This window comes from Dipodomys ordii, unplaced genomic scaffold (assembly GCF_000151885.1).
Source record: "Dipodomys ordii isolate 6190 unplaced genomic scaffold, Dord_2.0 Scaffold4, whole genome shotgun sequence".
Classification (NCBI taxonomy): Eukaryota; Metazoa; Chordata; class Mammalia; order Rodentia; family Heteromyidae; genus Dipodomys; species Dipodomys ordii.
Genome location: NW_012267220.1, coordinates 14,050,906 through 14,073,282, shown reverse-complemented (window position 1 = coordinate 14,073,282; position 22,377 = coordinate 14,050,906). Strand labels below are relative to the sequence as shown.

Genomic DNA, 22,377 nt, shown 5'->3' with positions numbered 1-22,377 from the left:
CAAATGACAGGGCAGTCTCCAAAGACTACTTACCCTAAGTTTTCGGCCAAAGACATTGACTCTCCCTTGGGCTTGCTCTTTTCGGAATCTCCACTCCACCAAATTCTGACCATTCTCCCCAGGAAGAGTCATGTTTCTTTTGGCCACTGTGGGGTTTGCTGTACCAGCCAGAACATGGGGCTCTGTTTGGTAGTGGGAATCCAGGCCACTGGCATAGATAATTCTAAGGGAGCCATCGTAACCAATCTGGTAGCTGTTTCTTAATTGATCTGAAAACAACAACAACAGCAACAACAAACAAGAGAGAAGCAGAAAATGTGAATGCTTTGATAAGGATTAGACACTTGGATGATCTTCCCAAACCATTATGAAACCCCTTGCATAAAACAAAGAAGGAGCATTAATAGTGCCCTTTTACAGAGTGAGAAAACAGCTTTGATTTCTGGCATTTCCTACTTGTCACAGGTTCAGCTGAATACTAACGGCAAACTTAACAGTTCTTATGTATTTTAATGAAAGATGATCATTTTCTAATTTGCCTGACGAAATGAAGGCCCAGCCTCTGTGGGATGGATGGGCTGTAGGTAGCTTGTGAAGCGCTAAATATGTGGTTTTTCAGGAGCCGGAGTGCCCCCTCCCCTCCACTCTATCCCTTTTCCTTTCCCCAATGATCTTTTCTTTGGAAAAAGAAATACATTCAAGCAATACCACTTTTAGCTGACTATAGAGACTACCAGATGGAAAAAGCTTACAAAAAAAAGAGGCAAAGAAGTTTCACACAGATACAGTAATTATTCTGAGCTGTGATCTCCTAATTGCCAATGTCATCATGAACAACTATTTTTTTTTCCAAGATTAGTTTTTGGAAGGAGGTCTCACCCCAGAGAAATTTGAATATACTGCATGGAAAAAAAGAGAGGTTTAAATACTATCGAAATGAGTATTTGAATTGGGGATAAATGTTTTTATCATATGTTTCAAATACTGTACTGCAATGGACTCAGAAGGCACCATAATCCAGATGATAAAAAAGATATGTTCTGAAAAACTGTGTTCAATGACTCAAAACAAGTCCGATGATAGGCGAATAGTTAGAATTAGTTTTTTTATTATTAAATAGGTAGGGATGTAAAAATATATTAATTTCCAATTAATATATTATTTGGCACATTGTGTGAATTTAATATGAATATATAATTCCATAAATATTACTTGTAGGTGTTTGACTATTCTATTCATTTCTCTAAGATTTTTGCCTTGCTTTTTTTGCTTCATCGTAGAAAATGAGGGTAGCGAAGTTGCTATTTGGGTGCTAGTAATAATATTTTCTTTCTTTCTTTCTCTCTCTCTTTTTTTTTTAAATTATCAACTTGAAGCTGGAAGCTGGTGGCTTATGCCTGTAATCCTGGCTACTGAAAAGGCTGAGATCCTAAGATTTTGGTTCAAAGCTAGCCTGAGCAGGAAGGTGCATGAGACTCTTATCTCCAGTTAACCACCTGAAAACCAGAAGTGGCACTGGCTAAAGTGGTATAGCACTAGCCTTGAGCAGAAGAGCTTAGGGACAGCACTCAAGCCCTGAGTTTAAGACCCACTACCCACAAAAAAAATTATTAACCTGAAATTATACTTTTACCTTGAACCATGGTGTAGAAAGAATCAATGGAGGACAAATTTGAAGTGATGCTGACATCTTCTTCCCTGCTGGATGATTCGATGTCCACTGTGATCGCCTTGTCCATGTCCCCGTGCAAGTTTGTGACTACCCCAGTTGGGAAGGTGACATTTGTCAGACGACCTTCACTGTCATAGCTAAATAAAACAGGCACGGATGGAGTGTTAAATAGGGAACTCTGAGTTCTTCTCTCTTACAAATACAAGACACAGCAGAATCAGCTGCACAAATTTAGAGGAATATTTGTCTTTGTGCACGAGGTATGCAGAGTGAGGACTTCAAACATGCTTTGAAGTAATCAAAAGCCTGTTTAACATAGAAAAACCTCACCGGTGAGAGCAAGAGTAAACAGAGTAGCTCTCCATCTCAGCATATTATTCTTTGAAGTGTGACCAAAATCCTCCTGCACATCTAATTTGCTGTTTCAAAGGGAACATGTTTGCTGATATTACATTCCCTAGTATTTCTCCTATTTTCCCACAAAGTAGGTTTAATTCATTGTTGTATCACTTTTTAAAGTTTTATCAGCGTATACACTCTATGACAGTGCAGTGCGCGTCTCCATAACTTTTTTTTTTTTTTTTGGGTCCGGTAGTGGGGCCTGAACTCTGGGCCTGGGCGCTGTCCCTCAGCTCTTCAGCTCAAGGCTAGCGCTCTACCACTTGAGCCACAATGCCACTTCCGGCTTTTTTCTTTTTGCTTATGTGGTGCTGAGGAATCGAACCCAGGGCCTCAGGCATGCAAGGCAAGCGCTCTACCACTGAGCCACCTTCCCAGCCCCTCCATAACTTTTTCAAGCAGCATATATTTGCACACTTATTTGCATATGTGAAATATGATTTTCGTATTTTGGGACATTTTCAACAAATTAATATAAGCCTAATCAAAATATTCTTCCCTTTCCTTTCCTTCCTTTCTTTCTTTTCCTCCCCAACCCACCTTTATTTTTTGTTGCAATGCTGGGGATTGAACCCAGGACCTTGTTCATGCTAGGCTCTACTTTGAACTACACTCTTACCCCTAAATACCTTTTATTTCTCAGTGACTGATAATTTATAATGGGAGTAAATGGTGGTGGTGATACCTTATCATGTTTATATAGGTATTTTAGGAATAAGTGGTCTCTTAAATGATGATTTCTTATTTTGCTGGAATATTTCCTGCCATTTAGAGATTCTTTGATAATTTAGTAATGATTAAATTAATAAGTTTATTTGCTTAAATTTATTATGTTTTTTCTTACATAAATATGAGGAACTTGTCACTTACATGTGAAGAAATATTTTAAAAGCTGTCTTCTGCTCATAAAAAGTACACTATAAATACAACATTTGGCTAAAGTACTGAATTTTTGTTACTTTTTCCTTTGTAGTAGCACTAGAGAAAATTTCAAAAATGACCACTCTCATAGAATAAAGAAAAATAAACATAAAGTTCTCAATGAAATTCCAAGATTTCCCTGGGCAACCCAGATTGGTAGTAAGGTAGTTTCCTCAATAAAAGGTTCTCAGTATAATGGAGACATGTCTCATTTAAAATAAGCCTAGAAGCAGAATGTGTAGTGAATGGCTATTATTAGAGGAAGATAAGAGTTACCCAGGAGGGCAAAGGTAGAATCATAATAGGTAGAAATATGAAGCAATATGGGAGGCCAGAGTAAAAAAAGGCAGTACCTACATGATATTTGGTGTAAAAATCTGTTCTGAAAAATACAGTTAACAATTAAGAGATTCCAGGTTATAAATGTAAAGTCAGTGACAGTATTGTCATGGTTTTTGAGAATTAAAGAAGAAAGGAAGAAGGCAGGAAACAAAGATTCAATGACAGAATTGAGCTGACTCATTAATGAATTAATTATTTAATTCAACGGAGGCAGAATCCATGAGGTCCTGGGTTTGATTGCCATGGTCTGACAACCTACCATGCGACTTAGCCAGGGGCAGGGACTGGTACTCAGGAGGAATAAGTGAGAGATGAAAACAGAGAGAAAGCAAATGCATCACTAAGTAGAATCATTGTTTGGACTAATAAAAGGCAGAGCTAAAGAAACAAATAAGATAGCTTTCCTCGCCACCAGTCCCAATGCCCTAAGCAGATTATGACCTAAATGCAAGAAATACAACATAGCTTATTGCCATCATTGCATTTTTGAAGAAATTGCTGCTCTTAAAGAAACAAACATGTATAGGTTTGTTTATACAGCAAAGTAGAGTTACAGAGTTCGGTCAGAACCTTAAAGCATTCTTGCATCAAGCTCTGCTTCTCGTTGTGTCACACAAAAAATATTAGCATTCTGGCTAATTTGGTGGGAGTGGTAGCTCATACCTGTAATTCTAGCACAGAGAGCCTGATGCAGGAGGATCATGAATTTGAGGCCAGCCTGAACTATACAGTGAAAACCAAGAGCTGCAAATGAGGTTCAGTAATGGTGGCAGAATACTTGTTTAGTACTGGGTTTCATCCACAAACCAAAACAAACAAACAAACAAAAAGTATTTCTATGCTCTTCCATAAAAGTCTGTCCCCTTCGCTCCTGCTTTACAGATGGGAAAATAAAAATATGGTGCGGGTAAGTTACTTGATCAGGCCCTCACTGCATTTCATGAACACATCATCTTTGGAACTGCTGTGTACTTGACCCTAGGCCCATTAGCCTTTCGGTAAATCACAGTTCCTGATTTAAAGTTGAGAGCTTTGCTTTATATATATGATACTACCTGTCAGCGGCTTGCTGATTCATTCTTGCTGCTGCTACTGACCTGCCCTTTTGGTGGTTTATATTTTCTAGTCCCATTCAATCTCAAGCAGAAACTTCACCTTTTCTCTCACAGAAAGCATTTCGCCAACCTTTGGCTTGGAGCTTTCATTGGTGTCCCACTTGCTCCATTTCCTGCTGGGCAGGCATTTTGTATCATAGGATGCTGAGCACAGGGAGATGCGGCCCAGGATGTTGAGCACTTGAACTAGAACCCATTAGCCCTTGGTTCTTTGGGAAATAAAAAATATGGATAACTTCTAGTGGTGGTGTAGTTAGGATGACACAGGGATGAACTGGCATCTTTCTGGCCCAGCGTAACGGTTTTTTAGTTCTGGAATTTCTGAATAAGTGCCTCCCAAAGCGTGGCGGAGTCTAAGTAAAGGCATTAACAGGGTTAACGTGAGTTCATGAGGAAGACTAGGAGTGATTCAGTGTTATGGAACTCAGGGTTTCTTCCTGACCTGTCACCCAGAAGTTTCATAACAACCTTTCCTTGCAAGTTATGGTACATGAGGGGATGGGGGATGTAAGAGACTAAGAAGTTCCACTGGGGAGAGAAGCCATATAAGTGAAAACTGAACTCACAGAGGATGCCCAGTGAGTGCTATGAATTGCCAAAGCAACCTGAATACAGAAAGAGGAGATTTGTTTTTCTTCTCACATTGGGGTTTGAGCTTACAGACTTATACTCTTACTTTTTTTTTTTTTTTTTTTTTTGCACTCAAAGCTGGCATTCTAAAACTTGACCCACAGCTCCATTTCCTTTTTTATTTTTTTCTGGTTAAGTGGAGATAAGGGTCTCATGGACTTTTCTGCCAGGGCTGGTTTAGAACATGATCCTCAGATCTTAGCCTCCCAGGTAACTAGGATTACAGATATCATAAGCTTCTGGTGCCCAGGAGTGGAGATAAATTAACACCTTTCTCAAAGGTAAGAAAACAGGATGGGTAAGATGCATTAAAATGACCAAGAGACTCTGGATAAGCAGTAGAGAAAACAAATCATCCAGGATGACTTATAAGTACTTGGAGAAATGGCAGGCTAACCCTTCTTTACCTCAATAGACGGAGACAATGATACACCAGCAAAAAGGCTGACGGTCTTCTGGAATATTCTGACCTTACCATCCAGTCTCTATGCCGCTGGATATAATCTGTGCTTATGTACAACTCTCTGGCTTGTTGCCTAGCCTCTGTGAACTAGTCCCGGCCAGCTTCTGTATTAGAGAGGTAGTTTTCTTTTATTAGCTTTTTAAATTTACAATGCACTTGGCTCCAGGGAATTTGAATAGAACATCAACTTCATGTTCTTTGTCTCACTCATCCAGTCTTGCCCCAGAGCTCCAAATTCATCACACAGCACATTCTTTTCTGCTCCCTTTGGCCTTTCTTCACAAAGGACCCTGGCTGGCAAAGACCATCTCCCTTAGGCGCTTAGTGACCTTCTGCCCTTTCACTGATGGGATGCCCTGAGTTGATGGCTATCTATCTGTCTTTAATTTTGATTGCATTCTTATTTTTGCCTAGTTTGCTCTTTTCGCATTTGTAGAACACTTGAAAATCTTTAAGATTCCTAAGCACAGGATTATTGACAAGAGCCCCAGAGAGTTATACCCTCTGTCATTTCCAGTTGAAGATGTTCTTACCTTGATCGGAAAACATTTTCTCCCTCTTTCTCACAGACACAGTGCTCCCAACTCTTAGATTTTCCTTTACAGTGTCTCCCAGACATTTATCTTCCCATTCTCACCTCTGCTCTCTTCTTTGATAACTGCTATACCTGCCTCTCTCCATACTCACTGAAACCAAATTAATCTCCGAAACACCACAATTACAACCACCTCTCAGATTAAACAGCTTCAACACATCCCCAACCGAGAGAAAAATCGACTCACCTAGGCCCTTACCAACCCTTATCGGTATTGCAAATTTCTTCAAGTGGAAACAATTTGGACTTCTCAGAAACTTCTCTTAAAACTTGACAACAGGATTACAAAAAAAATCTTTAGTGCTTCTTTTTGAGAAAAATCTGTGTCACTGATAGCAGAACTTTAAACACAAGACAAACTTCCTTGTTTTCCTTATGTAGTACTGGAAAGGCCCCTCTTCCTGTCCCTCCCTCCCCTCCTCCTGCCCTATATACCTCTGTTCTTACATAATGAGACTGAATGAATGTCTCTGCCACCCCTAATCTTTCCCATTTAAACCTCGGTATCAACATAGACAGTACCATATACTGACTTGACAATGTTCTGGAGGCCTATACACAGATAAATGTTCATGTTTGGCCATGAGTGGCATTTCCTATCTTTCCCAATATTCTGTGTTGAAACAGAATGAACTGACTAGCCCTATCAGAACTAAAAATGTACACATCAATCTTTCCTTGATTGACAATTTTGCTGCAGGTCATATGCACAAATAGGAAGCTGGCTATGATGGTATATACATGCTTATAATCCAACACGTGGGAGGTGGAGGCAAGAGGATTTTTAGTTCTAAGGTAGCCTGGGTGATATATACAGTGAAACCCTGAGTATGTAAAAAGACACACACACAAAAAAAAGACAAAAAATGAAAACAAAACCCAAACCAAACTAAAACAAGTCAAGCCCAAACAAACAAAGCAGAAAACAAGCAAAACAGCTCACAGCATGACCTGATTTAAACTTCAAATGAGATGCAGATTTGGCATTCTAATAGTAATAATGTAATTAGTAATAGTCTAATGTCTTTGAATTCAGTAGCGACATTGCTAGTAAGAAATGCTCCAATATCTGGCTCTGGGATGAAAATGCAAAATGCTCCCATGATTACCCCAAGTACAGCAATCAACCAACTCCACGCTCATGGGTCATCTTACACTCAGCTGGCTGCTAGTAGTGTATTACCCCAAATGACAGGGCACGCGCAAAACAAGGAAGACCAAAGGAAGTGTTATTTTCCACAATGTTTGTCTTGATGAGAAAGGAGAAAGAACCAATTGAAATTCTCTGCTGCTGCTGTGATTTATTAAGAGGTTTCACGGATGGGGCACATTCTGACCTTGTTTTGCTCCATGAAACCAGAAAAGGCCATGGTCTGCCATCACCTAGTCATTCTCTCTCTTTCCCCCAACACCCAGATAACAGGAGTTCAGAAGAGCTAGGCAAGGGTAGTGCTTTCCTACTTCATTCAGCTCCAGCCCTCCTGTGCACCAAGCCCAGTGATAGATGGCCCCAGAAACAATACATTTTGAAAGTGACCCACCTGCCTCTTTCCTCCTGTCCTACTTAGCATATCAGAGAGAACTGACCAGGTGAACACGAGCAGCTCTGAAATTCACAGGCCTTGAGATTAGGGCCTTCAAGTCAGGGCATCCTAGAACCAGTGCTTTAGGGGTCCGAGGATTGATGAAGAAGATTGTATTTAACCATTTTTTAGAACTGTGCATTGACTGAGGAAAGATATACCTTATTTGTCATGAAATGTACACCTGGGAGATAGTTGATGACAAGAGAAAAATGTTTGTTTCCTAGAATCTGAAAACAGCCACCTGCCCCTCGGCCCAGGCCCCTCCATTTTCCTGGGTTTATTCCCCGTTTTAGAAGTCTCAGAGGACAAATTCATCCTGCCTTCCTTTTTTGGTTCTCTTTTGGTGCTCTTTCAGTGGCCACACCCTCAACTAGGAAGTGGAAGAAAAACTTCACTTATTATTATAAATGATTATCACTACACCAACATAATTCTCAAGATGCTAAGTATCACAGAAATGGCAGCCCCTACCCTTTTTCAGATAGGGTCTCATAACTTGTGTTGAGGACTGGATTCAACTAAGATCCTCCTACTTCTGCTTCCCATATAGTTTAGTTTATAAGTGTGAGTCACTGAACTTGAACTTGGTGCCAGTGGGGTTTTTTTTTTTTTATTTTTAATGAACATCTCTCTGTGTAGCCCAGGTTGGCCTTGAACGCATGGGCCTTCTGCCTCAGCCTTCCGTATGCTAGGATTATAGGTGTGAATCACCACACCCCCCTCTGCAACTGGCATTTTAGAATGACATGTGAATTTGTCTTCTGGGATCCTCAAAGCCATCTCTGCCACCTCTGAACTTGTCTATTGTGTACGGACATACTTGAGTATTTACTCTTCCTGCTTCATACAGGCTGAGGAAATGGCCTGGAATCGACTCTACTAAGCTTTGCTCACACCTTTTGAGACTGAGCTCAGCCATGATCTAGCCATCTGCCTCCCTTAGACAGTGCTTCTCGTCACATCCCAGTTCTTAACCTGGTCTGACTTGGATGGGCATCCTCCGGATCTGTGGAGCGCACTGAAGAACTATCTTAGCACATGGCCTTTTTAATACTTCTTTCCTATCTGCCTTTGTAGTGGGCTCTGGAAAGAGGAGGACATGTCTTTTAGCTCTGCATTCTCCAGAACCTGCCATGTAGTACATTCACACTGAATGCACAAGTACATAAGTGAATGAATAAACTCCAGGAAATCAGTGAATACAGAGAAAATGCTTGTGTCCAAAGAGCACGGACAAAATGTCCAACTCATTGAAGACTATGATGTTTGAAATAATTCGATAGTTTTCCCAAATAGTTTACTTTTTGCAACATAGTACTTAAACACTTTTCTTTCTCCTTGAGGTGGCATCATGAACTGCTTTTAGGAAAAAGTGCTTGGGAGGGCTGCTGTTGCCTGGACCAGAGTCTACTATGGAAGCATCTTTGTGTTAAGGTATTTAGAAACAATTATTCTCTAAAGGAACTCTTCAGGCTTGGAGGCATGGCTCAGTTGGTGCAGCTGCTAGCCATGAGTGAAAGCATCAGGTACCAAGTTTGAGTTCCAATCTCAGACAGAAAAAAAAGCCTCTCTTTATTAAATTAATAAGGTATATAGAAACTGATCTTTAATTGAATATACACACATCAGGTATGTAAGTGAAGACAAAGTGCTAGGTATAACCTTTTTTCACTAGCTCTAAATTATAGATAACCACTGCATAATTTCACTCTGGCTTTCAGTTAGGTTTGAAAGGTTTAGGGTTTTGGCTTCTCTAGGCTAATTTGGTACATCTTGATGCACTTAGATATATTAGAGGACTATTTTGCCCATGCGCAGTACAACATTGTTGTAATCTTTACTACTGGAATTCTGGCTGATCTAGCTTTAAAAGCATCTTCTGTGAGACAAGTTCTTTCTTCCATGCGTAGGCTATGTGTGTATTTGCTATGATTCCAGTTTGAAATGTAATGTAATCTTTTTTCTAGATGATGCTTGATTGATACTCACAAATTAAATTATTAATTAGCTTATTTAACTGCTTATTTTAAACTAGTTTTGCCTTTGATTAAAATAAATCCTTTTTAAGTGTAAAGGCCTAGAAATGAGAAAAATCTTAATTTCTATCATTTTTCACATACATTTAAAGGGAAACAAAAACTAATTTTTAGGCAGAGCTATAAAGTGGGTTTTTTGGGGGGATGGCTTGGACACTTTCCTTGAGATTTTGTGCTCAAGGCTAACACGCTACTTCCATCTTTTTTGGTAGCATCTCATAGACTTTCCTGCCTAGGCTGCTTTCAAACTATGATACTCATATCTTAGCTTCCTGAGTTGCTGATATTATGAGCATAAGCCACCAATGCCAGGCTTAAAGTAGTATTTCTTTACATCAATATTTCTCAATGCTTTGGATGTGTGGGAGAGTCATTTTCAGACCACAGATTTACCAAACTTCAAATCTTAAAGTCTGGAAAATCTGTTTCAATGCAAATCTGTCTGTCATATTCGCTCTCTCTTACCCTTCCTCCTTTCTTTTTCCTTCCTTCCTTCCTTTCTTTTTTCCTTCTTTCCTCTCTCCTTTATTCTATCTCTCTTCCTTCTTTCTTTTCTTCCCTTCCTTCTCCTTTTCTTCCTTCTATCCTCATCATTTTCTTAAAGCAAATCACTAAATGGAACTAGGCTAGCATTCTTGCATTTTCTTTTTATCACTGAAGCTACTACCTTTCCTTAGTTTGGGGCTTAGTTTTTTTTTTTTTAATATACTTCCAGACAGCAGTGGTACATGGTTTCATGGCCTCATGATTTGGGTGCTCAGTGTTGGATGTAAGCGCTGTTCTTTCAAAGGAGAGCTTGCTCCTCTGTGCTGTCTGTGGAAGATGACTCCATACTCCTCTAACACCAGAGGATTACAGTGGTGCCTGTGTGAGGAGAACACAGCCCAGCCCAACCCAGCTGTTGTGCTCTGGAAGCATGATTTGCCATCCATAAGCCTGAGCACATCTCTTCTAATTTGGAGCAATTAGCACTGAGTTTTCCTACCTTCTCTGTGCTTTTGAATTTGACAGTGCCTTGGGGCAACTAATATTTATACTGCCTCCTCCTCCTTTAGAGTTCTCTAGTCCCATACTACCCAAGGATATCAGAACGGATGCTGGTAGGAACCACGGGTCTGCCATGGGCACAGAGTTAAGTTCATTATAAAGAAATGGTTCAGAAGCTCATACTAAAATTGCAAAGCTTGAATGAGGGACAATAAAGCACCCAAATGAGAAACTAGAGACCCATACATACCTACATAAATGGAGGAAAGCTGAAACTCATTAATTTGCTTTGTGAATCTGAATATAGCGCATGCAGCATCAGAGTCAGCTTTACAAATATACAGCTCCAAATATTCAAAGTCCCAAGACAGAAAAGCTGTCACACACTTGCGAGTGTACATGTACATATCAGCCAGAATTCATAGCTTTTGTTCAGGCTGTCTTCTTAAACCAGACAGAAGAGCCTCTAGATATACCAAACACTTTGTATTTTACATGGGCAAGCGAGCAGAGAACTGTGAAATGCCATTTACTAGTAAATAATTTATTCGATTGCCTGATTCAATACACTAGATTTGCTTTTTGGTGTGCATTCAAGTGGAAGAGCTGTGGTTTCACTTTGGGTATGAACTTTTTAAATAATAAATTTCAAGCACGTGAGATCTTTTGGGTCTCTCCGGGTTTACTTTTGCTCAGGAATTAGAATGCATGGCAATTGTTTTTAAGAGGGATGAAAAGCACCGTGTAGCAGACCCTAGCACTGAGTATGTAACCAGGCTTATCATAGACGCCTAATGCCAGGGCTCCCATTAGCTCAGTTGGTCTGAGCAAGATATAGAAGGGGAGGTCAGAGCCGACAAATAATAACTAATTATTCAACTCATAGGGTATATTGGTTTAACTCAACTGATTTCAAAGTTGAATTACAAGTCATGTGATACTAGATTTTTCCTATTATGCCATCCAGCAGCATGTCTAAAAATATAGCCACTTTTCCAATAATTTACTGTAGGTTAACAATTATATACTTATAATTTATATACATGGAAATTGCTGCTGAGTCTGGTTTTTGAAATGAAGGCATAATAAACCATAATAAAGAACCCTGAAGAGTCACCTCACTATTTTCATAGGTGATGGATAAGTTAGCCACAGATTCACTGTGCTTCTGAGTGCTAGGATTACCGGTGTGTACCACTATATCTGGTTGCATAGGAAATGTTTTCTGTTGTCTTTTTATGGTATGTGCCAATCCTGGGGCTTGAACTTCGGGCCTGGCGCTGTCCTTAAGCTTTTGTGCTCAAGGTAGCATTATCATTTGAGCCACAGCCTTATTTCCAGCCTTTTGGTGGTTTGGAGATAAGGCTCTCATATAATTTCCTGTCCAGGCTTTGAACTATGATTCTCAGATCTGAGCCTCTTGAACAGCTAGGATTTGTAGGAATGAGCCACTGGTGTCTGGCTAAGTCTTTTAAAAGTTATTTGAATATCAACATCATCTAAGAAAATTCTCACTTTTATAAAGAATAAGAAAGTACCAAATATATTATGTTGAGTGAATATATTAAATGATTCAACAACAAAAATGGGAAGTGTTAATTTTTTTTTTTTTTGTCAGTTGTGAGGCTTGAACTCTGGGCCTGGGTGCTGTCCCTCAGCTCTTATAGCTCAAAGCTAGCACTCTACTACTTGAGCCACAGCACTTCTTCTGGTTTTCTGGTGGTTTATTGGAGATTAGAGTTTCTACTTTCCTACCCAGGCTGGCTTTGAACCGAGACCCTCAGAGATCAGCTTCCAGAGTAGCTAGGATTACAGGCATGAGCCACTGGCACCCAGCTGGAAGTGTTAATTTTTTAAGCTTTAATTATTGTGAAGAATTAACCTCAGGAATCAAGAGATCATTTATACAGTATTCCTTCAATGGAGCCTTGGCAATAGCCACCTATAGCTTTTATCAGATTCTTCTCTATAAATAAATATTCACCTGTCTATACATCTGGTTTATTCCTCCAATCTTTCATTTAAATAAAAGAAAAGCTTTTGAGAAAGGTTGTATGCACAGCAACATTTTTGGAGTTGTGGGAGCCATGAAAACACATACATTTTTCAAAATGCTCCCATATTTCATTTTGAATGCACATCAATACTGTAACATACTAATAGAACACTGAAATTTGTACTAGCTTAATAATAATGGTAGTATTGCAAGCACGAGCCATCATACCTGGCAACAACAACAATAACAACAACTACAACGATGACAATAACGACAAAGAAACCAAACAAAATGAGAACCTGGTATATTAGCTTCGGCTCATTCTTTTTTACCTTTTTTCTGGTAGGAACTATGGCAACAGCGATTGTATCAGCAGGCCAATTCACTGATTCTAAGCCATCTATTTCTTATCTATGAAAGGTTTAATCTCAAAGCTTTGTGGAGATACTAGGCTAGCTACAAAGCTGGCCATATCCAAATGGGAATTTGGACTGAAAAGTTTAATTTCTTTGTGTAAGGTTTTTATGCAAGAAGATGATTATAGAGTGTGTTGTAGCTCACGGGACTGGCGTGGTGAAAGTCATAGAAAATAGGTGTTTTTCAATTGGGAATGGAGTTTTTTTTTTTTTTAAACATTCTCCTTAGGGTTTTGTTAAAACTCAAGGCATTGTCTAACTTGTCAAATACCTCCCTTGTGAACTTACCAAGTGCCCTTATGATAAGTTTAAATTAGAATGGAGTACTAAAAAGATAGAAAAGGAGCTATTACAGAAAGAAAGGAAAACTCTGGGAGTCTGCTAGCTCACTGGTAATACAAAAGCAGAGCACGTTGAATGGGGATTCAGAGGTCCCACTGCTTCTATTAGGGTGTTCATGTCAGCCACCTGCCCAGGTGGGGACACAAAGCCCATACTCTATGGTGATGTAGAGTCAGGGACTGAGATTGCCCATCTTTCAAACAAGCACAGACAAAATGTGTTGCTCTGAGAGAATGAAGCCGAGGGGGCAGGCCCTTGGCTTTTCCTGCTCCCTCTTTTGAATGTGCTTTAAAGTTACTGACCCTTAGAAGAAGTGGCTGTTGCTTTTTCAAAGCCAAATTGTAAGAATGTATATGACAACAATGAAAAAGGATCATTTGTCATTCTGACAATTCTGAACGCCTGAGGTTAAATGCTCTATTTTCACAGACAATCTAGGGGAAACTTATAAAACACTGCTTTTTTAGAAATGGTATTTCTGTTACTTTTATTGTAAAAGTTATTTTTAAGTCACTGGTTAAACCCCCATGTTCTTAAAATACTTATGTTTGTACATACAGGTATACATGTGGGTGTGATGGTTTTAGTTAAAATATTTCAGTCATGCTCTTTGGAATAGTTACTTTTTCTCTGAAGTTCTTCTAGCTATTCAGTTTATATATGTTGTGTAATGAGTTTGCATAGTGAAAAATATGATTGGGAAGTATTTCAACTCATTGAGATAGGTAGATAGATGGCTATCCTTTTGACAGCTATATACCAAAATAGCTGTATTTCTAGCTCTCTTGACGCTGCTCGCAAGACTCAGAGGATACTTTAAAAATAGAGACATATTTCTTCTTAGTGAATTATCACTTTTTTGAAAAAGGTAAAAAAACTTCAAATTTGTTTAAACTATCCACATCAACTCTACGGATGGAGCGTACTTGTTGCTCTTAATTTTCTCAGCTTGATTAAGTGTGTGGTCCTAAGTGAACTACTATGCCTGATGCAGGGCTCATGCATGTGAATAACCCACACACTGAACTTTTGTGCAGTGTCAATTTCTGGAACAAATAAGAACACATTTAAAAATGGTCCATAGAGCAGAGCTCAAGTCCTAGATTCTACTAAAATCTTACTCCTCTATTTTTCCTGCCTGCTTTCAACTAACATACAATGCTATCCATGCCACTATCATCTCCTGAGGATCTGATAATCAGAGCCGCTGTCCACCCAGGCTCATCTGATGCAGGCACATTTTCTGTGTTCATTTCCCTCTCTTTGGCAACAGAGCCTGCTATCACTTTGAAAGCAAAGCAAAGGCAAAGGAAGTGCTTTCCATTAACTTCCAATTTATTCCTTTCCTATTGCGATCCTAAAATGAGTAAAAAGAATGTTAAGAACAGAATTTTAATGTAATTCAATTGAAAAGGTTTATTCCTCTGGCAAAACCATGCTGCTGGGTAACACTGATTTTATTAAAAGGAAATATGTCAAAAGAAGGAAGGAAGGAAGGAAGGAAGGAAGAAGGAAGGAAGGAAGGAAACAAGGAAGAAAGGAAGAAAGGAAAAAAGAAAGGAAGGAAAACAGGCAGAAAGGCAAGCAATTCACATTCCAAGAGAGGTAAGCTTTCTGTGTAAGATCCACTCCAGAGGAGTTGTATGGAAATATTTATTTATTGAATCATTTTTGTATATTGAATCATTTTTATCCTACTGACTATTAGTATAATTTTAGAGGTGTGTTCGTAGAGAAAACACTTTGCTTCAGCATATCATTGTGAAAAAACTATACTAAGGTGATCAATATTCATTCTAAGGACCATTTTGCATTTGTCAACATTCCTTCTTGGTACAGCTAATTTCCTTTCTGGCTAGTGCAATGTTAGTCAAGTGACTAAGCAGCGGAGAATGATTTTACACACATACTCCCTGTGAAGTACATACTCCGTATACAATACAACGGCTAATTTCCACTTCACTCTTACTGCCCTCACAAATGTGACTGTTTAGGCAGTGTACTGTTCGGGCTACTATTCTTATTTAGCAAAAGACTGGTTATACAAACCTTCTACTTTTGCATATGCTTACAGATGGCAGCCAGTGGTTCTAGTTTGCACTTGGATGTAAAGGTCTTTTAAGTGGGGTTTAGCTTCTCTGATAACTGATTATAAAAAATTTAAGTGCTCTCTTTGATAAGAATAGCATCTGTGGTATTGCTACAATCAGGAAAGTTCCCAGTAAATGATTGTCAAGATTGTTCTTCAACAAAACTTTGCTTTATTAAGTGGGGGATATTAAAGCCCAAAGTATTTATGCATAAAACCAAAGCTCTACTTTTTGTTGTTGTTGTATTGAATAACTTGCTACTGATATACTAACTGTCTGAAGCAAAATGTTAATCCCTAAAGAGGAAAAATTCACCATGAAAGTAATAAAACAATCTCCAGGGCATTTCACTTGTCTGGGTTGTTTCCAAGACCCAATATCTTATTTATATGTCATGGCATATTTTGTGGTCTTTTCCTTAATGAGAGATCCAAAAGCTTATTATTGAAGTTCTAGTTCCTCAAGAACACAGTGATGAGTTGAAGGTGTGTTTCAAGTGGTATATGCCTATCTAGCAAGCATGAGACCTTGACTTAAAAAAACCACAAACAGCAGCAGCAGCAGCAACAACAACAATAACAACAACAACAACATCCCAAAAGACCATGGTCCACTGTAGCTCTAAGGACTGCATTACTCTTACCCCGGAGACTACTATATCATTATATGTTAGATACTTTATAATCAGAGCAAAATTTTTGTATACTTACTCAAAAAAAGTTGTCCATCCAGTTTCATCACTTTTAGTGGCTAAAAGTCCACTGTTGCCATGGTAAGTAAACAAAACCAACTCTAGTCCTTGAGCAGTCATGCTTTTCAAACACCCGTTGGTTCCTATGGTCAGCCATATCACTTGGTTATCTGGCGACACCACGCGCACAGGCATCCGATTTGGATCCCGTCGAATTCTAAGGGTGTTGCCATTGCTGTCAGTCACAGCGGTGATATCGTTGTCATTGCTGTAGCTAAAGTTGTACAGGTAATCACCCGTCACTAAACTTACAGTGTACTGGTGAGTACCATTGATGTCAAAGATATAGAGTTCTTGGTCAGCTGGAGAGGCAACTTCATAAAAGTTCATTGAGTTAAGTAAAGGTTTATTTTTTGACACAGCCCGGATCCGAATATTGCCCAGATCGGCGATGTACAGTGTGCCATCTGGAGATGCAGCTAGAGAGGATGGGGCATTCAGTTTGGCATCCTTGGCATAGCCATCTCCACTCTGATAACAGTCACAGTTGGCATCATTTTTGCAGTCACACTCGGAAGGAATTCCAGCCACCAAGGAGATTTCTCCATCGGTGGTGACCTGCCTTATTCGGTTGATTTTCTTTTCATCTGTTTCGGTGATGTACAGGACCCCACTGTAGGACACAGCAATGGCAGTGGCTGATTCCAAGGTGGTCTGCACTGCATGCTTCCCCACGGGATATTCCACTCCCGGAACCTGGCAGTGCATGGGCCGTCCAGCAGCAATGCGAACTTGACGATTCTCAGTGATCTGTAAAACTACATTATTATCCAGGACGTAAATGGAGTTATCCATAGGGTTAATGGCTAGGTCAGTGGGCCATTCCAGACGTACCTTAATAAGGAAAGAAATGGTCTGGTTAGTCAGTTACTACTGTACTGCAGTGTTAATTTACCACAAGAGTAAATTAGACCATTCAGGGAAATTAGCTTCAATTTGATAAACTGCTTTAAAATTGTGTTTTCTTTTCCTTACCCAATAGTTGCAGTAACATAAACTTAAAATTTTTGAGTGGAGACAGATGTAGGAAATAACATTTTATTTTCAAAATACAGTGTGTGGAAAGATTTGCTAGCTATAGCCCAAATAGCAAGTGAACTACTATGTAGTAAGTCAGCAGACCTATTGAGGAACAGACACATATGTTCCTAATGACTATAATAACTGCTAAATGACAGGGCTTTCTAGGTTATGAACACATTACTATTCTATTGTGTTTCCAATAAGACCAATAGTATAGTTTTTAATTTTAAGTATAAGTCCCTTGGGGCTCATCACAGTGGGTTTTCTCTACCTCTCAAGGAACCTACGTAATCAAGAGATTAGGAATGTAAGATGCCCTGTTCTTCTTTTTTTTGGACTACCTACTTGTTGTTACCTTTCTGGTATTTCATGACATTTTTTTCTTAATGATAATTGTTCTATACATCACCAGATTCATCAGATACAGAATTACAGAAGAAAGTAACTTTGAAATAGAACAGCTTTACTATAACCACTGCTACAAATGACATATATGGTTTCACATCATGCTATCACAGCCCACCGACATAGCAAATCAATCCCTTAGAAGGAAAACAACCAATTTGGCTTCATTGGTTAACTACCTGGCTGATATGCATGCTCGTGTCACAAGTTAAAGGCCTGGCAGATGTTAGGTCATTAGAGCCCAGGAGAGTTGATATGATTCCGTTTGGATCAACTTTTCTGATCATGGTTCCATCAACGAAGTAGATTAATCCATTCTTATCAATTGCCATTCCTTTGCACAAAAGAAATAAATGTTACTAAATTTTTGAAGACAATGGAGTTTTATTAAATTCTCTGGCTTATCACAAAATTCAACACTTCACCCTAGTAATGATAGGTGGTGGATAGGTAGCAGATAAAACATCAATTGCACAATTTTTTTTTCAAAAATCAAACATGGGTGTTTACAATATAAATATATTTAAAATGCAACAAAAAATCAAACTTTGTAAGACTCCTCAGTGAGTGCTTGACTCATACGACTTAATGACTCACAAATTCATATGAACCAAAGATCACATACAAGTAGTGCCTGCATATTTCAAATAGAAAATTATAATGTCTCCGACAATGGAATGGCCTATAACTTATATAAGAGGTTCAGATTCAGTTAAAGTCAACTTACAGTGATGATATTCTTCTAACAAAAGCAGATCTAAACCAAGGTTAGTGTTTTGTTGACCTTGTTACAATGAAATTGGCTATTATGAATAATTCAGTATACCAAATACTTTTTTTCCAGTCCTTGTTCATGCTAGATATCATGAAAAAAAACTACAAAAGCCCAAACTAAAAGCCACTCCGATGAATGGCATAATACCCAAGCAAAGAGTCAATCCTGCCTGGTAAAAGCCTTTATCACATAGAATCTTAGCCCCTGTTACCTCCAAGAATTCCTGATGGCAGGCGCTTTTTCCCATGGCATAGAGACAAAGCTTTAACAGCTCTGAAGTGCGTGAGAGCTAATAGGGTTGCTTAGTGATGGTTTTAAAGAGGCCTGGGACTCATTCATGACAAAGAAATTCCAGGACAATGAAAGAATTTGAAGTTTAACGGGATGTGACCTGAATAATATAGGATAGTTGCTTCATTCTTTGAAAAATTGCAAAAGAAATGGCATGATGATTTTTAAAAAATTGCCAAGGACTTCATGTTTACTGGAAAGTCAACTTGGAATTTTAGCAGTTTCACCCTCAGTGGCTTCTATAAACACTAGATAGAAGATTGCTTTCTAGAACATAGTTGAAGGTAAAAACGTTAGACTCAGCATTAAACACAATCAGGCAGTAAGTGGATTTTCTGCCTCTGTTTTTGTTAATAAAAGGAAATCTCAAGTTGATAGCTGCCAGTACCTTTGGGGCTCATGAGCGTGGCTTCCACAGCCTTCCCTCCATCCCCACACCTGGCTTCATCGAATGGAAGGCACTGCTCTCCTGTCCCAGCCACCACTTCAGCATTTTTAGTCAAGTCTTTTGCTCCTGTGAGTGACTTTGGGCGGTAGATTCTGCGGGTGTTAGTGTCAGAAACGTACAGATCTCCAGTGACTGGATCAGTTGCAAGATAATATCTGTGCGCTGGGTTACTGCTGCAAGACAGGATCATATGTACACACCATGAGAGAGTTATTCCTAACACACAGAGGGAGATGAACAGCAAAACAGGATGGACCATGAGACACTGAATATGAATTGGAACACATTATCAAAGACTGGGAAATGAACCCTATATTTCATAAGGATTTAAAAGAATGTGATCCTAGGTAGCAATTCTCTGATATTATCATTTTCCTTCTTGGAGGATTCTACAGTTTATTAACACTTTATTCTCAAAAATAATTGCCTCTAGAAGGGAATATGTTTTTAGACTAAAACAAAGAAGTTTCTAAATCTTTTTTTGGTTCAATGCAAGTAACATATTATAATGTCTCTGAGTAATAGATATAAAGTGTATTCTAGGGAAAGAATAGCTCCAACACATTTCCCAGTGAAGTTGGGTATGATAAACTACCAATTTCATTAATATCTAATTATAAGGTTCTTTTCTTTTTGTTGTAAAGTCAAACAGGATTGTTTCCTGAAAAAAATGTAGCACGGTGTCTACTTGATTGCCCCAGTATAATTCAGAAAAGAGATCTGATGTAGCTACAATGTCCAGTTAGATATTCAAAGGAGAGCATCAAACATAGAAGGCAGTCATCATAAAATGACATATCAACTGATTTTATTTTTAAGCCTTGGAAGCTGAACTGTTTTGTATAATCTGTCTATGATTTGGTGAAGTGTAAACATTTGGTGACAAAATTTAGTGAACATAAAACATTTTATGTCTGATTACCTGTAAAAACTGTTAAAGACAATCAGGAATGGACATATTATGATATATAGTTTGAATTACAAAGTTTATCACTTTGTAAACATCAAAGACTGCTTTTAAGAATGAATGAAGTAATAATATTCAACACATATTCTATGATAATTGAGAGGATAGGTGGGGTTTGGAGGGATGGAGAGAATGTTGAAAGGGGTGATGTTGACTAAGATGCATTGTACTTATATGTTGCAATTACATAGTAGTTGGTACAACTACTTAAAGATAACAAAAATACAATTTAAAAAGATTGAATGTGATTGTGTGACATGTACAATATCTGCCTTCTTAAAGGACAATCAAAATAGTTGAAATGACTTTGTAGTCCCCAAAAAAGTGACAACAGATAGGAATCTACTAGATTATATATTGGTTTTTACTAATTTCTCCTCCTGCTCCTGCTCCTCTTCCTCCTTCTCTTTCCCCAGTTTCTCACTCACACACAGACACACAGACACACATACACACACAGGCACACACAGAATCCACACTTTCCTTCCACAGATACACAAACTATATAGTTGTTTCCATGAAGTTATTATATGTGAGTACCCTGAATTACTCTACAAAAGCATTTTAATTCTAATAGTGAGATAATATAGTAGTTTTATTACTAATTAGGCTAGATTCTAATGGAATAATTCTTATCACTTAATGGTCTTCCTTTTAAGTGCTAAATATATGTACTTTATTTTTCTTGTAAAAGATTCTATTCTTAAAGTAATAGTCTAGTGTTTCCACAAGTGTTTCTCATATTTGTAGAAAAGAGGCCATCATGTAGAGTCAATAGACTCTAATGGCTTTATAGCTGTGATGCTGGTATACAGAGACAAAGGTCTGAGAACTTTCTGTTTTTGAATCTCCTTAACAGATTTTATCTTCTTTTGGCAAGAACAGAGAAGATGTTTTGAGTCTGTAAATATGTATAAATATAGGTAATATGGGTAATGATTGAAGAGACTCTAAAAATGCAAGTCATTATTAAATAAAATAGCTCAGAACTACTGGGCTGTATTAAATGATCAACGTTTGATGTATATGTTGTAATTTTCCATAATTTCTAGGACTGAAGTTGGTGCTAGAAGTTTTAAATACAGTAAGACATTTGCCTTAATGTGGTTGTTTATTACCTTGTAACAAAGAGCAACATATCAATACTCCATTCAATACAATGTTACACTTGTGTGCATTTCTGACATTGACAGAAACTGGTCCTTCAGGCATATATTGCTGGTGACAGAGTCATAGTTCAATCAACTTGGGTTTACTTTGAAAGATATAACATTGGAGGGCCTTCTCTAGTTTTTCCTATGTCCTTGATTTTATAAGAATAAATACATACCATAGATTTTTCAAAGGCTGCTAATTTACATAAAACAATATATAAAAATCCTTAAAAAAGATTCTAGCTCATAATATATACTCAGTAAAAATTAGCTATTCGTGTGCGCGCGTATGTGTGTGTGTGTGTGTGTGTGTGTGCGCGCGTGCGCGTGCGTGTGTGTGTGTGTTCCAGAATTGGTGGTTAGACTCAGGGCCTCTTCCTCTTGCTTGGTGTTTTTTGCTCATGCCTGGTGCTAAACCTTTAGTTCAGAATTTTTGTTGGCTAATTGCAGATGAGAGTCTTGGGTTTTTCTTCCCGGGCTGGCTTTGAACTTTAAAGATCCTCAGATTTCAGACTCCTGGGTAACTAGGATTACAGACATGAGCCAACAGTGCCCAGCTTAGTTATTCTTCATATCTGCCTTTAACCTGTCTTCTCTTACATTTCACTATCCTTTGTCTTATAATTCTATAAAGTATATAAATGCAATAATTATTGTTGACTCAACTATGATATCCCTAAATATGATGAAAAAATGTCTGAACCTGGCTAGATTTGAACCTGTTTCCTTATTTCTGAAGTTTTATAGTTTATAATATCCCAAACTAGTAGAATAAAAGGCTCATCTTAAAACAGTCACTTGAAGGTGTTTCAAGAGTGTTGGTAAAGAGAGATGAATCGCATACTTTTTCATGGTGTACTTCACTCTGTTTAAGAGGTAGAGATCTGGGCTGGGAAGGTGGCTCAGTGGTAGAGTGCTTGCATTGCATGCATGAGGCCCTGGGTTCGATTCCTCAGTACCACATAAGCAAAAA

General features: G+C 38.5%; 1 protein-coding gene across 1 annotated transcript in view; it reads right to left on the bottom strand.

Moving 5' to 3' along the window:
* The window catches only part of Tenm3 (teneurin transmembrane protein 3), a 444,870-nt gene that overhangs the window by 20,082 nt on the left and 402,411 nt on the right, over positions 1 to 22,377 (bottom strand). The window contains exons 20-24 of the mRNA XM_013023835.1: positions 19,224 to 19,456; positions 17,949 to 18,103; positions 16,301 to 17,175; positions 1,634 to 1,809; positions 34 to 269 (exon numbers count right to left, since the gene is read on the bottom strand). Of these exons, the coding sequence (XP_012879289.1) occupies positions 34 to 269; positions 1,634 to 1,809; positions 16,301 to 17,175; positions 17,949 to 18,103; positions 19,224 to 19,456 (1,675 nt within the window). The remainder of the gene's footprint in view (positions 1 to 33; positions 270 to 1,633; positions 1,810 to 16,300; positions 17,176 to 17,948; positions 18,104 to 19,223; positions 19,457 to 22,377) is intronic.